General features: G+C 43.6%; 1 protein-coding gene across 4 annotated transcripts in view; it reads right to left on the bottom strand.

The window, feature by feature from the left end:
- meis2a (Meis homeobox 2a) overlaps positions 1-21,087 on the bottom strand; it is a 120,834-nt gene that overhangs the window by 78,202 nt on the left and 21,545 nt on the right. For 2 of the 4 annotated variants that reach the window (XM_080203155.1, XM_080203157.1), the window contains exon 8: positions 7,446-7,496. The exons of the other annotated variants lie outside the window; for them this stretch is intronic. In XM_080203155.1, the coding sequence (XP_080059281.1) occupies positions 7,446-7,496 (51 nt within the window). The remainder of the gene's footprint in view (positions 1-7,445; positions 7,497-21,087) is intronic. 4 annotated transcript variants of the gene reach the window in all.

Below are 21,087 nucleotides of genomic sequence, written 5' to 3'. Positions count from 1 at the left end.
TTGGTTTTGTCATCTGATACCCTGCGTTAGTTCATAACCCACTTAGATCTGCATTTCTCCAGTGTTTTCTTTAAATATGGTTGATTCTAGGTGTTACTCTCCTAATTAGTCAGAGCAAGCCGGAGGAAGGAAATCTGGGTCATGTTAAATTAATTGAAATGAACATGAAAATTAGCACAGCAAAATGCCTCAATTTTCTGGAAAGCATTCTTAGTTCCTGCGAAGAAAAAAAAGAATTGGGCACTCTGAGAAATATTAAAAGAGCAGCAGCACACACTGTGGGCTCAAATTGCTCTCTATCTGTGGTGCCAGCTATGAATCAGCAAGCAGTTTTAACCGGAACAGCCCAGTTAAATGCCAATCAGTTCTGCAAATTATGGAGCATAGTTCTGTTTTTCAAATGGTTAATAATCGGTCCTCTCCCAGGCATCTGTGAGCGAGTTATCACTTCCAAATGACTGAAATCAGTCCAGAGTAGATTTATAGACCACTGGTGTAAGTAGATACGAAGGCTTATTAATTGTGTAATTTCCTTGAAGAAATAAGGGATTAAAGTGGAGAAATAATGAATTAAGGGGTTTACAAATCAACAAGTCAACCATCAGATTCCAGACTCCAGCCTCTCTCGGCATATTCTCATCAGTTCCTGCCATGAAGTTTTCAAAAATGTCCAGAGGCAGGAACAAAGCGAGCAGAACTGATTACAGCTACGTTCACTGCCTTGCTGTCTAAACTCTGTTTGGCTTCCTAATGAGCTCACTAAAAAACCTAATTCATCTCCCATAACCCCCTCAACCCGCCTTGAAATTCACCATTATGGAAATTACAGATGAAACATTTACAGACTGTGTTCAAATTACTGTTTCTTTAACAGGCAGGTCTCTGACCCCGGAGTTGTACAATAGAGGTTTGTCCGGCTTGAAACCAATCAGTCCAGAGCCCAGTGAAAAGGAGTGGAAGAAGGTTAAGACTTTTTTTCTCATGGTGCTGGCGACCGCAGTGCTCAATGCTTCCCCTGCAGTGAACGCTGGAATTTTTTGTGGAAATGGAATGGCTTCGATAATTTATCAGATGAAACCGGCGAATGCAGAAAGGTTAAAACCACTGGCAGCGATAATAAACAGATTGAAACAGACTAATGCAAATTCCCAGACCGTTCATGAGGAGACTCCCTCAGTTCCTCATTACTTGAAGCCAAAATGATCCTAGCAGCACCTAAGCTGTAACTGAAAGATTATGGAATTGACGGCTCCTTGGTTTAAAATGCGGCTGTTTTATTCTGTTTTAGTAATTAATTCTTTTTCCAATACAGTATTGATTAAGCGTAGACCCTGATAAAGTTCAAACTGCGAAGTATCTCCAGTGGCTTCCCCAGTTGCTCGAGAGAGTCAATGAAAACTTCCTCCCATTCCACCTGCCTCCTTAGAGTGCTGATCGAGTGAACAGCACAGTTTTTTTCTCATAAATTAGTCAGGCTGTGTGGAGCTGTGTTAGCCGATCACTGCTTTTGTCTCTCTTTGCTTTTCCTACTTGCTTTTCTGTATCACTGTCCTTTGTGTTGTCAAATACAAAGTCAGCGTGCAGCTGCTTCTGCGAGTCGGAACCAACATGAAGAACACTTCATACAAACCACATTCCATCCTCTGTAGCTGCATTTCCCCCAACAAACCGCCCCCCCCCCCCCGCCCCTCCTCTCCCCCACCCCCAATCAATTCAGAGCTCAGGGAGCTCAACCAGGGCCAAAATTGGTGCTTCAGCAACACAAGGGCAGGGACAGCACTGGAAACAGTGGCCAGTGCCTTATTACGACCCTTCACTTAACAGCCCCCTGTCACACTGGCTGGGGGAGTGAATACCTAATGTCCTTTTTTTCTCCTACTTTTTTTATTCATTTGTGGGGCATGAGCGTCACTGGCTGGCCAGCATTTATTGTAAGAAGTCTCACAACACCAGGTTAAAGTCCAACATTTTTATTTGGTAGCACAAGCTTTCGAAGCGTTGCCTTTCATCAGGTGAGGGGCAGCGCTCTGAAAGCTAGTGGCTCGTGCTACCAAATAAACCTGTTGGACTTTAACTTGGTGTTGTGAGACTTCTTACTGTGCCCACCCCAGTCCAACACCTCCACAGCATTTATTACCCATCCCTAATTGCCCGAGGATAGTTGAGAGTTAACCACATTTGCTGTGGCTCTGGAGTCACATGTAAACCAGACCGGGTAAGGACGGCAGATTTCCTTCCCTAAAGGACATCAGTGAACCAGATGGGTTTTTCCAACAATGGTTTCATTCTTAATTTTAGACATTTTTTATCAAATTCAAATTCCATCTGCTGTGGCAGGAGTTGAACTTGGGTCCTCAGAACATTAGCTGAGTTTTTGGTTTAATAGTCTAGTGATAACACCACTAAGCCATCACCTCCCCCTCTTATTTAGGAAAAGTGGCCTTTTCTACTCTCTACATCCCCCATCACTGTTTGAAGACAGCATCAAACAGCAGGGCAAGTGTGCCGCGCAACACTGACTGACAACCAACTATTTTCTCTTAATGGTCCCAGACTGTGTCAAAGGACATTGCCCCTAAGAGTTCTCTAAAGTAATACTCCCGGCAGCTACAAGAAAATAACCTTGAGTATGGTCGGTAATGACTTAAGTAATGTTCGGCAAGAATGTAAATTCCCTAAAGAACAGGAACAACTTTGAGTAAATGTGTGCGTGTTTTAACTTGTGGATCTTTTGTACTAATAGCCATAAGGACTGCGCATTTGACTGAGAGGCAAAAAAATATTTCAGACTAAAAAGCAGGTGCCCAAATTTGCTGTAAAGCTCATGACGTAGTTCACCTCTCACCCGAGCCATCTTCTGAACTTTAACCTTTCAATTTAAGAAGACTTTCAATTCATACTGACAAGGTTAACTTGGAAATAACCTCAGCACCAGGTATAGACATACCTCACTTTCAGAAAAAAAAACTGTGCTTGGCTTATTCAGTATTTAGCCGTTTGAGAATTTTAGTGGTTTCTTCCTGTATATTATTCAATCTCCCCTCTAGGCCATAAAAAGTACTTAAATTCCCCCACCTCCAGAGCATTCTTTCCAGGTCAAAAGGTCAACATTCACAGATGTCTCCAGCAGGCACCCAATTGTCTACAGACTGTACCCCAGTCTAACCCATGGAGTATCCTCTGTACAGATGTCGCTTGATCCAAACATGTAAAATCTCACAATGTACTTTCCAAGATTTAGCAATCCTTTCTGCACTTCTAAAGGGACAGTCGAACTCACTGTAATTATTGTAATCACCTAAACTTAACCAGGTGTAAACGTTTAAGGGCTTAATCTGCACATTTTGCTGTCAGTTAATCATTTAGTTATAGAAACAAGTATCTCCATTTTTGATTTTCTTGTGGGATCTCACGTGCTTTAAGCTTTTGAGAAAGTTAAGCTCTGACCGTTGTAAATGTAAACCAAACTCAACAGGATTTGTGATTCCTTTATAACTTCTCAACTTCAAATGGTTAACCACAAAGACTGAATGGCTGGAATTTTGCCCCAGTACATCCATGAATAAAGAAAAAAATTCCATTCATAGTTCTCCTGTGTGTATCACTCAGTAGAATATTTCATAGTTTCTATTATCAAAATGCAAGCAGTTGGCACTTTACAAATGTTGTGCTGCTATTAATTAAGTCTTTCGAATATCTTTTGTTAGAATTTCTAGACACTTGCAATGCCAATGTTGCATTGTTAAAACAAGACAGTGGTGGTGTTCTTTTTAAAAAGTGAATTTGTATATTAATTAAACCTCAATAATCTGAAATGTAACACTATTTATTAAATCTGAATCTGGCGACCATCTTTTCAACACACAAAGGTATAATTTATCACAGATTGTTTCAAAACCACACACCATTGTCATAAAAATGTAGAGGTTTGATTCAAAATACTTGTATACTTACAGATAACTAGGTATTGATTTATTGATAGAATTTCTTAATGTGCAGCTAAAGCTGGAGGGTTTACTTCGCATATGTAATAAGTGATTCTCAGTAAATCATAATCAAAAAGTTTATTTTAAGTCATACATTAACCATTATGAACATTAAAGTTGTGAATTAATTTCTATATTCAGGGTTAAGAGCACAGTGGTTAGCATTGCTGCCTCCCAGCTCCAGGGACCCGGGTTCGATTCCTAACATTGTCTGTGTTCTCCCCCCGTCTGCATGGGTTTCCTCTGCGCGCTCCGGTTTCCTCCCACAGTCCGAAAGATGTACTGGTTAGGTGCACTGGCTCTGCAAAATTCTCCCTCAGTGTACCCGAACAGGCGCTGGAGTGTGGCAACTAGGGGATTTTCACAGTGACTTCACTGCAGTGTTAAAGTAAGCCGACTTGTGACACTAATAAATAGACTTTAAACTAAAAGACTGTTCATGTTGTGGTGTGAAAGGTATTCAGGCTTAAGTTGTGCCACAGAGAATAGGAATTTGCAGCGAGCTGTGGTCTCATTATTTTACTCATTTAAAAAAATCCTCATTTTCAAATGTTGAATGGAATAATTTTAGGAGCCCTAAGAAGACTGGCTTATTTTCCTTTCATTACAATTGTATCATCTTTCAGTTTCCATACCAAGAAACATAAAACCAATTGTTTGACTGGATAAAACAAAGAGTACACACTACTCCAGGCAGCCTAAACTGGGCCCAAAATCATCACGGAAAGTTGCAGCACCAAAGGAGGCCATTCTGCCCCCTTATGCCTGCTGTGTTGACCCTTTAGTAGATTCATCCAATTCGTCCCATGCTCCTGCTCTTCTCCATAGCCATGAGAATGTTCCTCCGTCAAGTATTTATCCAACCCTCTTTCCACAGTTGCCAGTGAATCCGCTTCCACCACTCTTTCAGGCAGTGCATTCCAGACCACAATCCACCGCTTAGACAAACATTTCCTCATGTCACCTCTGGCTCTTTCCACTAATCGCCTTAAATTTGTGACCTCTGGTTACCAGCACTTTTGCCACTGGAAACTATTTCTCCTTATTTACTCCGTCAAAACCCTTCATGATTTTGAACACCTTGAACAATGCAAAGATTAATCCCACACTTCCGCAGCAAGCACAGAACTTGTTCTTATTTTGTTTGCTTAAGGTTAATATCGATACTGAACAATACAAATTCCAATGCGCCTCTTGCTATAAATTGTTGCTTTTTGTCACAGGGGACAGGAAGGTTTGAGCTCTTGGCTTTCTATTAAATATATTTTGCCTTAAAAATGAATGGGTGTTTTTTTAAATAAATAGTTTCTTTAAGAAACTCACTTGTTGGCTGTGACACCACCATTTATAGAGATTTACAGCATGGAAACAGGCCCTTTGGCCCAACTTATCCATGCCATCCCCTTCTTTTTGGCCCATATGCCTCTATTCCCATTTTACCCATGTAAATGCCTACATGCTTTTTAAAAGATAAAATTGTACCCGCCTCTATTACCTCTGGTAGCTCGTTCCAAATGCTCACTACCCTCTGTGTGAAAAAATTGCCCCTCTGGACCCTTTTGTATCTCCGCCCTCTCACCTTAAACCTATGCCCATTTGTCTGTCTGATCATTGTAAAGTTGGTGATCATACAAAAAAAGGGATTGAATTGGAGCTGTTAACACACGCCAGTTAATTTTACAGTAAATACAAGTGCCTTGCTCACATATGCCACCAGTTCTAACTGCACTGAGTAAAACTTCCTAGACTGACACAGTGACAAAGTAGAAATGCTGAATTTGCAAGAATGCAAAACTTTATTAGTCCTACGCAATTAGGTTTAGTATCTTTCCAGAATGCCAATTACACTCTTATTGATCTAAATAAATGAGCACCAAATGTACCAGTCTTATTTTCATCTGAAGTGCACAACCAGTGAATTTATTTGCTTTCAGGTTAAAGCATTATCCCAATGCAACATTCTCTTCCCTTGCAAACAATATCAGTTTACTACTGTTACCCCGTTTGGCAATTCTTACAGTGTAAATTTACCATTCTTCCTGACACTCAGGAAGAAAGGCTATCCTTTGAATGGTCTGTAAGGTTAGACAGCAGAAAAGAGTGGGTGTGTGATCTGGTTCCATTCAGGCTGTTGCCTCACCGACTCATAAAAATTACTGAAGCAGAAATTGTTTGGGCATATTAACCGGGCTAAAGTCAAATGTGTTTATGTTCGGCTGTGCCAAAGGGATGGATTCACATCAGCTCAAGCAGCGTATTCTCAGTGAGAGAAGGGGGGAAGGCAAGAGCAATTGGGCAAAATAAGCAGTTAGGCTGCCTCATTTTAGGGTGGCTTTCAGCTGTGTGCTGGGGCTCGGAAACATCTACCTCCCCAGGTAAGAATCCAATTCTAATAACTGTAATCTCAGGCAGGATTTCGTGTCACTGGTCAAGCTGTGGCGAGAAGGAGTCCAGAAGACTTGAGAGTGAAAAAAAAATACACAATTTCATTTACAACTGAAAGCTATGTAGGAGGGTAGAAAGTGTTACAGGAAGAAGCCCGGGTTGTAAGAAGGGATCTGGACAGACAGGTCTACGCTGCAAAGAAAATATGGGCATAGATCAGCTAGATAGTCAACATCTTTTCTCAAAGGTAGGGGAATCTAAAACTAGAGGGCATAGGTTTAAGGTGAGAGGGAGAGATACAAAAGTGTCCAGAGTGGCAATTTTTTCACGCAGAGGGTGGTGAGTGTCTGGAACGAGCTGTCAGAGGTAATAGTAGAGGTGGGTACAATTTTGTCTTTTAAAAAGCATTTAGACAGTTACATGGGTAAGATTGGTATAGAGGGCCAAACGCAGGCAATTGGGACTAGCTTAATGGTTAAAAAAAGGGCAGCGTAGACAAGTTGGGCCGAAGGGCCTGTTTCCATGCTGTAAAACTCTATGACTCTATGACATGAGATGATAGAACAGAGTCTGCATCTCAGGTTTTGTTCTTTTGGTCAAGAGGATTGTCTCTCATTTTGCCCATTTGTGAACATTCGATATTCAGAATTTCAGAACTGTAATCGAGGTTAAATGCACCTCCACAAATTTAAGAAGCGATTCAGGCATTAGAAAGTAAATATGGGGCCATTAATTGCTTTCACTGTGGCCCTGATTCACCCTCTGTATTGATGCATGCAATTTCTTCACCATTAACACATGCAAACACGATTCTACACAGGACTAAGCACATTCTGAAATCAATATATTGTTATTATTATTTAGACTTTTGTAGTAAAGTACAGCTAAAAATCAAATGAAAAAGATCAGGAGGAAGAGCATGCAGCAGACATTTGTTTTACTTAAAAATAGCAATCAACTTTTTTCACAGATATATATAAATATATATATCTTCAATAACTAGAAATATGCTACACATTTATTTTGGATTGTTACATGCATTATTATCACACTGTTGGGTATAAAACAACTGACCTAGTAGAAGATGGCAAAGATGGCTTTTCCTTTGCAGAAGGCCGAATTTATCTATCGAGCAACCAAAAAAAAACATTGTATTGGAACTCATCCTATTTTGTTAATTTTCTAGCAATAAAAATAACTCGCCTGATCATTTTTGATTGTTAAGTGACCTGGTTCGTTTCCTCAAGAGTTGCATTGCGTGCTGACTTCCTGCCACTTTGCATTATTATTCTGTACAATAAGACTTAAAGCACCACAGTGGCTTTCTCTGCCAGTGATCGCACCCCACACCCCTCCACAAAAAAACCATACTCCACAAAGACTGTTGTGGAATGGGAAGGCTGGCCTTAACTTCAGCCTGCAGGTGTTTCCTTGAATGAATTGGGCTTCTCATCTCTAACAAGGGCTAATGGAGCCCCATCAAGACATTAGAAGGCAGGTTGCCCAAGATTAGAGTGCAGGGAAAGTCTAATTATGAAGCTAGTTCTGTTTGCTCAACTGTTATCTGGACGGACACAAGTTACACGCGGTACTAAATTTACTTGTATCACACTGTGGTATCAATTCTATTTCCTAATTACCAGCTCTGCTGAAAGATATTTTTCTTTCCCCCACCGAAGCAGCCAAAAACCTGTTTTATTTTACTTTCCACAATCCTCAAGCTCAGCTGAAGTCTTCTAAAAATATAGATCTGAATATATTATCAAATGTTTCCAGTAAGCATCCTTCCGTACAACTGGGCCAGACACATATACATTTGGCTAGCTTTTCACAAATAGATATACAACTGAGGCTTTGTACATTTTAGCAAGGAGAGTTTTCTGTCAAATTAATTTGTCTGCATTCCCTTTTGGAGCTTCTAGAACAAATTCTAGCCACACCTCTCAGAGTCTAGATTCCACCCCTCCAAGCCTGTTGTAAGAATAATTCTGATATTTCTTCCCTCTGTCTAATATAGCACAAGGGTGACCTAGTTAACATGAACTGCACTGCTCTACACGGCTACTGAGAGGCCATTTACGCAACCTGTTCATGATTACAGACCATACGGATACAAAGATGGCACAGAAGCTTGTGGGCCAACTGAATAGTGCAAAAAAAAAGGATGACGCTAGCGCCTTGGCCTCAAGTCAAATGTGTTTTTCTTTTAATCCAGAGTTTTGGACATGTGACATGGCAACTAATGCTGATCAGTTTGTTTAATCACCTTTTGGAATGTGTCCAGATGGTCTCTGTTGAGGGCTGCACTTGCGGGATGAATCTCAGTGTTCACAGCACCACTGGTTTCTAACATACCACTGGAGCTTTCTGTAAACGGCTGAGCACTGAATGCAGCAGGAGTTCATTCTCACAGCAGAGAGGAAGAGAGTTAAAAACTATATGCATTAACTTTACTTCTCCCCATAGGGTCACGTCATGAATAATTGAACTTCTCTTATGCTAATGGGATCATGAAAGTATCCTTCTCTTCAGAGTCACCACTCTCGGTATTCACCAGAAAACACCCCCTCCGACCAACCGCCCCACCCCCCAAACCATTTTCCTCACTAGAAAGGCCAACTTCTTGACACAAAGTGGAACTCTCTTTTTTATGTGAAGTACATTTCCTAAGCTGCTGGCTTGTATATGAGGAAATACCAGCGGTGTGGCTTCACAGCTCAAAGGGGTTCTGCAATGGATTGCAACTCGGAGAACTCAGCAGTCTCACACAGCTTGTTTATTCTGAACATGGAGTTTTTTTTTGGTACGTTCCCAGCACAATTACAGCAACCGGGGAAGAATGAATAGCCAGCAGTTGTTTACTCTGATCAAATTTCAGAGTGGGGGAAAAAAAATCCACTCTGCCTTTTTCTTTCTGGCCTAGAAGACAGCTCACCTGGAGCAGGCGGGTAGTGAGGGGGGAGGGGGAGAGGGTCAGCTCACCTGGAGCAGGCGGGTAGTGAGGGGGGAGGGGGGAGGGGAGTCAGCTCACCTGGAGCAGGTGGGTAGTGAGGGGGGAGGGGGAGAGGGTCAGCTCACCTGGAGCAGGTGGGTAATGTGTGTGGGGGGAGGGGGGTCAGCTCACCTGGAGCAGGCGGGTAGTGTGGGGGAGGGGGAGAGGGGTCAGCTCACCTGGAGCAGGCGGGTAGTGAGGGGGGAGGGGGAGAGGGTCATCTCACCTGGAGCAGGTGGGTAATGTGTGTGGGGGGGAGGGGGGAACAGCTCACCTGGAGCAGGCGGGTAGTGAGGGGGGAGGGGGAGAGGGTCATCTCACCTGGAGCAGGTGGGTAGTGAGGGGGGAGGGGGGGTCAGCTCACCTGGAGCAGGCGGGTAGTGAGGGGGGAGGGGGGGTCAGCTCACCTGGAGCAGGCGGGTAATGTGTGTGGGGGGGAGGGGGGTCAGCTCACCTGGAGCAGGTGGGTAGTGAGGGGGGAGGGGGGTCAGCTCACCTGGAGCAGGCGGGTAGTGAGGGGGGAGGGGGGAACAGCTCACCTGGAGCAGGCGGGTAGTGAGGGGGAGAGGGTCAGCTCACCTGGAGCAGGCGGGTAGTGTGGGGGGGGGTGGGGAAAGGACAGCTCACCTGGGGAAGGCGGATAGTGTGGGGGGGAAACAGTTCACCTGGGGCAGGTGGGTAGTGTAGGGGTGGGGGGGACGACAGTTTATGTGGGACAGGAGAGTAGTTGGGCGGGGGGGGGTTACCACAAATCTCTGAAACTGGAACATCAACAAGAGCAGTAGCACTAGTACGTGTGTAGCGCCTTCCATGACCTCAGGGTGCCCCAACATGCTTTACAGTCAAATAAAGGCCGGGATTTTCCGCCACTTACTCCCCAAAATTCTGCCCAAATATTTTTCCAGCACAGTCATTGCTGTGAGGGAAAAAGCAGAGCAACCAATTTGTGCACAGCAAGATCCCACAGACAGAAATGTGACCCTGACCAGATAATCTCTTTTGCTTTTACTGATGTGTTAACAGTACTAGTGGCCAGGTGGACTTGGAGTGAGGGCAGCCTTAATCTTGGCCATGAGGGAATCCATGTTGGAAATGACTGGCAGCACAATGTTACAAATAAATGTACGTGGGCCGCTTCAGCTCAGTTGGTTGGACAGCTGGTTCGTGATGCAGGGTAATGCCAAAGGCGTGGGTTCAATCTCGGTATGGGCTGAGATTATTCACAAAGGCAACACCCGGCCCCTCGAGCCTGCTCCGCCATTCAATAAGATCATGGCTGATCTTTTCATTGGCTCAGTTCCACTTACCCACCTGCTCACCATAACCCCTTAATTCCTTTACTGTTCAAAAATGTATCTATCCTTGCCTTAAAAACATTCAATGAGGAAGCCTCAACTGCTTCACTGGGCAGGGAATTCCACAGATTCACAACCCTTTGTGTGAAGAAGTTATTCCTCAACTCAGTCCTAAATCTGCTCCCTCTTATTTTGAGGCCAAGCCCTCTAGTTCTAGTTTCGCCCGCCAGAGGGAACAACTCCTCTGCTTCTATCTTATCTATTCCCTTCATAATCTTATGTTTCTATAAGATCTCCCTTCATTCTTCTGAATTCCAGTGAGTATAGCTCCAGTCTACTCAGTCTCTCCTCATAAGCCAACCCTCTGAACTCTGAATCAACCTAGTGAATCTCCTCTGCACCCCCTCCAGTGCCGGTACATTCTTTCTCAAGTAAGGAGACCAAAACTATGCACAGTGCTCCAGGTGTGGCCTCACCAACACAGCTGCAACATAACCTCGCTGTTTGCTCCTCGCTTGAGATGTGGTGATCCTCAGGTTAAATTACCATCAGCCCATGGTCATCTGGGACTATGGCGACTTCCATACGTTCCTCACAGTGCCGAAGGAGGCCATTCGGTCCATCGAGCTTGGACTGAGCACAGTCCCACCCCGGTTCTATACCCATAACCCCACTTATTTACCCTGTTAATCCCCTGCCACTAAGGGACAAGGTTACCAACCTAACCCACACATCTTTGGAGTATGGGAGGAAAGTGGAGCACCCAGAGGAACCCCTCGCAGACATGGGGAGAATGTGCAGACCCCGCACAAACTGTCACTCAATTGAACCCAGTCCCTGATGCTGTGAGGCAGCGGTGCTAACCACTTGTACCACCGAGCCATCGCTTTACACATAAAGAATACTCGCTTGGGTGAGATTGCAGAGGTTTTCCATAACCAACGGGAGCTTTTGAAAGGGAGGGAATACAATTGGCACAAAACAAGAAACTTGTTCCAAACCTGAGCAGGGGAAAGAGTCTATGTTGTATTGTTATATTATTGTCATGTGAATGTACATCCTGGGCTACTACATTCAATGTCGCACCGGACTCACGTGTTGAGTAACAATGTACCAGTAAACATTAACAGCAGCAAGAAATACACTCGGTTAGAGCTCCTGGCTCTTGAATCCAAAGGGTCATTATTTCAAACTTATGGGAACCAGCATGGTGGCAGTGGCTGTCTCTGAGTAAAGACCCACACATTTTAAACATATTTAACACTGAATTAGGCTGAGGAATCAATCCACATTAGTGCTAACGAGACAGAAACCCAAGGAAATTGCGCAAAAGACAAAATGGCTGCTGCCAAAGCAGTAAGCACATAGGTCCAGTACCCAATGAATTAGGAGGCAAATGATCTTGTAGAGGCATTTGAGAAGTGTAGACAATAAGGCAGGATGACAGTCAATAGTTTACTAAAAGGCACTAGTTAGCCTCATTTTTTTGGGCAGGAAAGGGTTAATTTTTAAAAACGTAAATAGCTGGGAGCTGAGTGAGGATGATAGCAGACACCCAGACAACATTTTTTGAAAAATTCAGGCACATTTCCAGCTGAAATCAAATCATCAGGCCTCCCATTACAAATTTCAAGATTTGAGACAGGAATCAGGTGAGCCTGTCGACAATTTCAGAACAGCATTGAGAAACACGACCAGAAAGTGTACAGTTAAGGACACAGACGGAAATCTGCTGGATCAGCTCATTCGGGGCTCTGCACACTCTTGAGTACAGGAAGGATTAATTGGAAAGGCCAGGTTCACAAGACCAAGCTGCAGACATTGCCAGAGAACATCTGGATGGATACATGAATAGGGAGGGAATAGAGGGATACTGTCTGAGTAAGGGCAGTAGATTCTTCTTTTTAGTTTAGTTAGGGCATCAAGATCAGCATTGGCTTGGAGGGCTGAAGGGCCTGTTCCTGTGCTGTGTTTTTCATTAGTAAGCAGTCTCACAATCCCAGGTTAAAGTCCAATAGGTTTATTTGGGATCACGAGCTTTCAGAGCGCTGCTCCTTCCTCAGGTGAGTACTTTTCTTTGTTCTTTGTTCTAGACATGAAGCCACGAGTAGATGGATGAAGATTTCTGAAATGAATAACTTCCAGCTGTCAAGAGTTAGGCAGCAGGATTGACACAGTAAAAAACGATGTGCAAGAGCTGTGGGTGATCATATGATTTCACAGATAGAAGAAAATGACCGGCATACAGATCAAACTGCAGAGCTTGGAAAGCTAAATCATTAAGAAAAGACATGCAGAACGAAGAAACACGATGGTAAAGAAATTATTGGAGACAGAGCAACAGGATGAATGAGAAAGTAAACCAATACATCCAAATCATGGAAGACGACAATGATGTTTGAGGAAATGACAGACACTGGCCGAAATCTTTGATCCTCGTTTGTGGCTGGGATTCTCTGGCGCCACTGAAAGTGAATGGAGTTCTGGCTGGAACATCAAATTTTCCATTCTCGCCTGCAACAGATCCTGCCACAGATTGGTCTGGAGAATCCCACCCACATGAACCACCCAGCTGCATGATGTGGTCGGATGTGACAGTTCCGTGAAAAGTACAAAAAGAACTAAAAGGAAAGCTCAAAGCATAACTCCAAGAGAGGGAAGAAAAGAGAGTGATCTCTGAGTCACTGAGCCTATGAACTGGATAAATCCTATCATGTGGAGAGACCCATTTCTCATTACAGTCCAAAGATGTGTGGGTTAGGTTGATTGGCTAAATTGCCCCTTAGTGTCAGGGGGATTAGCAGGGTAACTAGGGTTTGGGTGGGATTGTTGTCAGTGCAAGCTTGATGGGCTGAATGGCCTCCTTCTGACTGTAGATGTGATATGATAAATGATATAACAGCCAAATGGACGGATTAGAATTTGCCTGGATCCCAAAGATTTTAATTAAGCTGTAAAAGATGGATTATAACCCGATTCCAACACTGGCACAGATTGCCAACACTGGCACGGACAAAAGTTTTCAGCAAAATTGGTGTGAAAATGGGAAGATATGCCTGACAGTGCATCCTGATAGTTGACAACACTGAACACATCTTTGGCCAATACAAATTCCTGCATCGACCTTTCAGCTTGAAAGTGAACCACGGTGTGTGCAGCAGGAAGTGGGTGAGAAGTGCCAAACAGGCAAAGGGGCAGTCGGCACAGCTGATGATGTCCACATCTGCAGTGTTAATGGAAAAGAACATGACCATTATTTACTTGGAAGTCATGGAGAGAACCAGGAAAACTGGGATCAGGCTCAACACAGACAAAAGCATCATGAAGGTGACAGAATGCCAGAATGGGGTATGCACCTGACAGAGTCAAGCCAAATCCTGGAAAAGGAAGAATGCTCTAAGAGATGGGAGCTCCAAATGACACAATGGAGCTGAGAAGTTCCCTTGGTTTGGTTCAGTAGATGTTTACCTCACATGTAAGAACACTCAGCAATCCCAGAAGAGCCGATGAAAGAAGATGTTGTGTACCAGAAACGCACAAGAGGAGTTTCAACAAACTAAAGGAAATAGTATGCAGAGAGACAAGAGCAGCATGGTAGTGCAGTGGATAGCACTGCTCCCTCACAGCGCCAGGGACCCAAGTTCAATCCCGGCCCAGGACCACTGTCTGCGTGAAGTTTGTACATTCGCTGAGTGGGTTTCCTCCGGGCGCTCTGGTTTCCTTCCACAGTCCAACGATGTGTGGGTTGGGTGGATTGGCCACGCTAAATTGCCCTTTAGTGTCCCAAGATATATAGGTTAGGAAATTAGCTGGGTACACACATAGGGTTATGGGGCAAGCCTGGGTAAAAGCTGGTACAGACTTGATGGGTCGAATGGCCTCCTTGTGCACTGCAGGGATTCTATGGTTCGATGAAGTTGTGTGGGAAAGAAAGGCTGACATCAGACACGCCAACATAGAGAAAGGGCTTTTGGCACTCGCGTGTGGAGGTAAAGGATTCTGTCCATATCTCTGGGAGAAAGTTCACTGTGGAGACAGATCATCTGGAGCAAATCTACAAACAGAAATCTGTGAGGAGATCCAGAAGGAGCTTAAAGTTCCCGAGGTATGATTTCACTCTGAGGAAAAATCCAGGAAGAACGATGATGCTAGCACCATAATAAACATGAGACAAAAAATCCAGGTAAACGGATCCATTACTGAGTCGATGGAACACCACTGAAATAGAGTCAAACTAGCAATGATAGCAGCAAAGACAGAGAGTCACAGATGCTCGCTTAGCAAGCAATCAAGGGATGGCCTAATAAAATACAGCAAACACAGCCAGCAATACGGCACTACTGGTCTATCAGAGACGGCATCTCGTTGGAACTTGATGTTCTGCTAATTGGATCCAGGATAATCAGACCAAAACTATGCAGGAAAAACCTCACCCAAACATGCAAGACGGCCAGATGGAAATGAATAAGTGTAAACTCAGAACCAGATCAGCTGCATATTGGAGAGGCATAGACACATACATCCAAAGAATAGTGTCTGCATGTTATGTATGCAGAAGTACAGAAATACACAGTAAAAAAAGATGATAGCTACTGATGTACTACTGAAACCATAGCCTTCTCTGACAGCCAGTTTATTCACACATAATCAAGAACGGTATCTCATAGTTTATAGACTGTTACTCAAAATTTTCCTTACATCCAAAAAGTGAAAACTTTTGAGAGCAATAATATTGATCTCAGCATTACTAATAACACTGGAACCCAATTCACCTTCACAGAACAGAAGGAATTCACTCAACAGAATGGGTTTAATATCATCACCACGTTACCCAAGGGGACATGGGTTTACAGAAAGCTCTCATGAAATGCTGAGGCACAAAGGGAGACCCAAGTTTTGCCGTTTGTCACTCTGAGTTACAAATCTCAAGGCAGGTGACATGGAATCACCTGCACTGCTGTTCAATAGAAGGGAGTGTGAGATAACTCCACCAAGCAAGATACTCCCTCCCAGGGAACCAGAAGAAAGTGAGACAACTCACCTGATTCTCAGGCAGAATGAGGTCAACACATCAACTAACAATGCCAAATCGCTGCCTGAGTTGTTGAAAGGACAAACGGTACATGATCAGGATCCAATCATAAAAAAATTGGAACTCAGCAAAAGTGCTGACACAGGAGAATGCAAGGTCATCCATCATTGAGAGTGAATCCAGTAAGCAAAGGAGAAGGAACAAGAGTACATATCTGACCTACGCCTGATATTGGGAAAGCAGAAAGGGCTACCAACAACAGCACCATCTCTCATCAGCGGGACAACATTGACAGCGTGACTAACAAATGATGAAACATCAACAACTTCACCAGCAAGTGACACAAAATCAGCAACATCAAGCATGACTCCAACACCAAGAACAACGCAGCGTGCTAACTCACCACTCAGAATAATGAACGCATCATGTAAGCAATACCATGAATAATAAACTGATTAAACTATAACAGACTGTTCAGGGGTTCAGTCTATTTATAAAAGTTTATTGCTAAATTTTTGGAGTTGAGAGAAAACATTAATAATTGGAGCTATCTTGATCAATTGGGCTGACAAATGGCAGATGGAGTTTAATTTAGGTAAATGTCAGGTGATGCATTTTGGTAGACTGAACCAGGGCAGGACTTACTCAGTTAACAGTTGGGTGTTGGAGAGAGTTATGGAATGAAGAGATCTAGGGGCATATGTTCATAGCTCATTGCAAGTGGACTCACAGGTGGACAGAATGGTGAAAGAGGCATTCGGCATGCTTGGTTTCATTGGTCAGGACATTGAATGCAGGAATTGGGACGTCTTGTTGAAGTTGTACAAGACATTGGTAAGGCCACACTTGGAATACTGTGTGCAGTTTTGGTCACCCTATTATAGAAAGATATTTTTAAACTAGAAAGAATGCAGAAAAGATTTACTACAATGCTACTGGCACTTGATGGTTTGAGTTATAAGGAGAGGCTGGATAGACTAAGACTTTTTTCCCTGGACTGTAGGAGGCTGAGGGGTGATCTTACAGAGGTCTATAAAATAATGAGGGGCATAGATCAGCTAAATAGCCAATATCTTTTCCCAAAGATAGGGGAGTCTAAAACTAGAGGGCATAGATTTAAGGTGAGAGGAAGAGATGCGAAAGGGTCCAGAGGGGCAATCTGTCCACATAGAGAGTGTGAGTGTCTGGAACGAGCTGCCAGGGGTAGTAGTAGAGGTGGCTACAATTTTGTCTTTTAAAAAACATTTAGACAGTTTTATGGGTAAGATGGATATTGAGGGATATGGGCCAAATGCGGGCAATTGGGACTAGCTTAATAGTTAAAAAAAGAGGTGACATAGCAAAGTTGGGCCAAAGGGCCTGTCTCCATGCTGTAAACCTCTATGACTCTATGACACAGACTCTATGATACAGAACCTCTATGACTCTATGATACAGAAGACTTTATTGTTTTTACAAAAGGAGAGGGCGTTTTATTGTTATATTTTTTGTAAAGAGCTCGAAGCCAAGTGTCATGTAAAATATATCCAGGGTTCCACGTTCAAAATCACACTGCAGTCAGGAGATGAATGGGCGGGAGTTTATGGCCTGACTCGAGCAAAACCGGACATTCCTACCCGAGGTCAACGGGCAATTCTGCTGACAATATACTCAGTGAACTTCCAACGGCGTGGGCAGAATTTTCTTATCCTGCCCGCCACGGGAATTGTAGCGGGGAGGACATGGACCATGCCCTGTGAGTCTAAAGTGCATTATTTCCAACTTCTGGGAACAAGAAGAAAATGGCTGTGATTCTCCGACCTTATCAGTGGCTGGGATTCTCCAGTCCCGCTGCAGGGAGTGGAGATTTGGCTGAGCGTCGAATTCTCCGTTCTCGCTGGCAGCAGTGCTGGGGCTTGTGACATTTGGAAAATTGTGGCCATAAGATTCGATAAGTGGAAAAATTCAGTTCATGTGATCATTGCCCAAAGAGAATGAGATTAAGCTTTTCAAATATGTTTGGCTTTTAATACTTGGAACATTTATAGAAGAATTATTTATCATTGCAAATACAAAACATACTTTAGTACAACTCAGCATAAGAACTCAGTTTTCCTATTTGTGGATATATTTACTGGTAGTATATCAAAGTGCATTATCTCATACATCAGGTGTTTCGTGTATGGTCACTGGTCGCCTCGTCAAAGCTACCTGATCATGAGGTCCTGACTGTACTCAAGGTTGGTATCTGGAATCAAGAACTCTGTTCTAGGAGATCCTCAGGCAGGACAGCAGAGAAACCTTCTGTGTAGGTTTAAAGGAGTCTGGGAATTTATGACTTGCAATCAAAGTGACCTGGAATCTATATTCTATCAATTGCCAATGAAGGGTCTAACTACACAGCACACAACAAGTTAAAGATTCATTTTCTGAGGTCTTTATGATTTGCTGTTTGCAAAAATGGTGGTGAAAATGATTAGCGTGTTGTAGACCTGAATGTAGAAAGAGCTCCCAGGTAGATTTCTTCCATCAGGGGCAAAAGTGGGATGGGAATGTGGAGAGTTTCCCACTGTGGGGACCGGCAAGAAAACACACCACCCCATCTGACCCTGACCTCATTAATTGTGCCACTGGGTGTTTTGCACTGTATTCCACAGCAGGGCAGTCCCAATGGCGTGCTGTTCACCGTCCTAACATATTGGGACAGTGCCCAGCATCACTGACCCACTGCAGAAGAATGAGGATGGAGCTCCTGAAAATGAATGTGGACCTCCAGGATCACTCCGATGGTGGGAGATATACCTCCTCAATGAGACAAGCATTGAAAATCCACCTATAGATGTTCCGCACCCCTCCACTGGTATTCCAGGGTCACTGGCAGCCTCACACATTGTTCCAGATATGTATTGCACTATTGAACTGGAGGCAATAAACATGTTTGCTGACGGGCAGGGTGTAGGGTTTGAAACTGATGGGATTGAGAAAACGGGGCCCACCTAGCACCAAGCACCTTGTTAATTGTTGCCATGTCCACAGATGGCATCACTAACTGGTAGTGTGTTGAGGGGGAGCGGGAGGGGAACCACCAAGACAGGCTTTGTGGCTTTAAAAAGTGACTGTGTGGAGTGAGAAGAGAAATGACCATTAGAGGTCCACCAACTGCGTTTGTATAGATGGGATGGAATCCTGTAACAGCAATTACACAGAGCTTGACAACAGAGGAGGAGGATAGCGTGACCATCATAGCTCAACTGTAAAGGGTACAGGGAGGACCACACTGATAGTCAAGGAGGAAATCATTTGGCCAAGCTCACCTTGGTTCTGTTAACAGGGGAGGCGATGGCCTAGTGGTATTATCACTAGACTATTAATCTAGAAACTCAACTAATGTTCTGGGGACCCAGGTTCAAATCCCACCATGGCGGATGGTGGAATTTGAATTCAGTGAAAAATATCTGGAATTAAGAATCTACAGAGGACCATGAAACTGTTGTTGATTGTCAGAAAAACCCACCTGGTTCACTAATGCCCTTTAGGAAAAGGAATCTGCTGTCCTCACCAGGTCTGGCCTACATGTGACTCCAGAGCCACAGCAATGGGGTTGACTCTCAACTGCCCCCCAAGCCAATTGGGGATGGGCAATAAATGCTGGCCCAACCAGCGAGGCCCATCTCCCACAAATGAATAAAAAAAATAGGGTGAAGCAGGACTGGAGAGGTTCACACAGAGAACTTTGAGAGAGTTGGATGTGAAGTTGAGAGGCAAAGTGTCATTGAGGATCTGAGAATTGGAATGGAAGTTAGATCTGGGCTGAATGTTGGGTGAAAATGGAGGGACCGAGGGTGAGGGCGGGGCCAATAACAAGATCTTTCTCAGGTGTTTAAGTCACCTGGTGAGAGTGATCGGGAAGGGGAACAAGGAGAAAGGAGGCGCATCCTTAGGAGTAAAGCATTAGTGAAAGAATGAGGGCTATAGTAGGCAGAAGGCTGGGGAGTCGGAAAATAATACAGCAGATAGCTGTGAGGATGGTCACACTCTAATCCCTATGGTGCAGAAAGGAGGCTACACCCACCACAATCCCACCCAGGCCCTATTCCTGTAAACCCACATATTTACCCTGCTAATCCTCCTGACACTAGGGTCAATTTAGCATGGCCAATCAACCTATTCTGCACATCTTTGGACTATGGGAGGAAACTGGAGCACCCAGAGGAAACCCACGCAGATACAGGGAGAATGTGCAGACTTCACATAGACGGTGACCCCAAGGCTGGAATTGAACCCAGGTTCTTGGCATTGTGAGGCAGCAGGGCTAACCACTGTGCTAGCGTGCACCCCTAATTTGTCATCCTGGTATAAAAATCTCGGAGAAACACTACCTTATTCACTTGTAAGTTTGATTAATAAAACATGAATGAGAAAAGGAAATTATAAAATAGTCACAAATGTAAAATGTTTTTCTGTTCCCCTGGGGAGGGAGCATTTAGGATTAATTACAGCCTTGCTAGAACTACAGAAAGTCTTATTGCCTGTAATTCAGTGCATCTAAAATGAAACTTCAACAGGACAGGTCATTTTAATGTGTGATCTTGCACGATAGACTCAGCCTGATAACAATCTCTGCCCATTCACAGTATGAGGATCACTCAATTGCCACAAAGAGTATAAAATTACCCAACAAAAAAATGATTTGTAATAATGTCCCTTTACAACAATCAGACTCCATTCCTGTCAACATCGATTGTTCTCCCATGCATAGCTAATGATTAACTAGATCTTTTTATTTTACTATTTGGCTTAGAACCCTGAGTTCAAATTGGTGTACTGAACTTGGGGAGTAACTTCCAACAGATCCCAGTATAACTATTTACCACTGCTGTCATGCATTCACCCACCAAAATAAAACATGAAAGGATTTCACGGAACCACATCATAGTTATCTAAAATATCTGTGCTGTGCATGTCCAGGGCTCTTATTTAATTTAAGTTGGAGGTGTTTACATATAAATGTATACACAGTGGGACTGGAGTTGATGTAAAGCATTACTGTTCACGCAACTCAAAAATAGAAGTATTTTTTAAAGAGCCCTGTCCCACACAAGAGTTCTAAACAGTGGAAATGGACTTAAACAAACTTTTAAATTCAATAGCTAGATTTCCTCAATTTCATAGAATCATAGTCCAGTACTCATAGAATCCCTACAGTGCAGAAGGAGGCCATTTGGCCCATCGAGCCTGCACCAACCACAATCCCACCCAGCCCCAATCCCCATAACCCCATGTCTTTACCCTGCTAGTCTCCCCGACACTAAGAATCCTGACCTGTGAACATTAGAGAATTTAACACTCCGCTTGGATCCAAAGCCACCTTCCCTTGCCTGTAAAAAGTTTCTCCAATATTTCAGGTCAATTACCTTT

The sequence above is a fragment of the Carcharhinus amblyrhynchos genome, chromosome 14 (assembly GCF_965287045.1).
Source record: "Carcharhinus amblyrhynchos chromosome 14, sCarAmb.v2.hapA, whole genome shotgun sequence".
Classification (NCBI taxonomy): domain Eukaryota; kingdom Metazoa; phylum Chordata; class Chondrichthyes; order Carcharhiniformes; family Carcharhinidae; genus Carcharhinus; species Carcharhinus amblyrhynchos.
The sequence above is the reverse complement of the archived record's forward strand: the minus strand, read 5'-3'. Positions and strand labels throughout refer to the sequence as shown.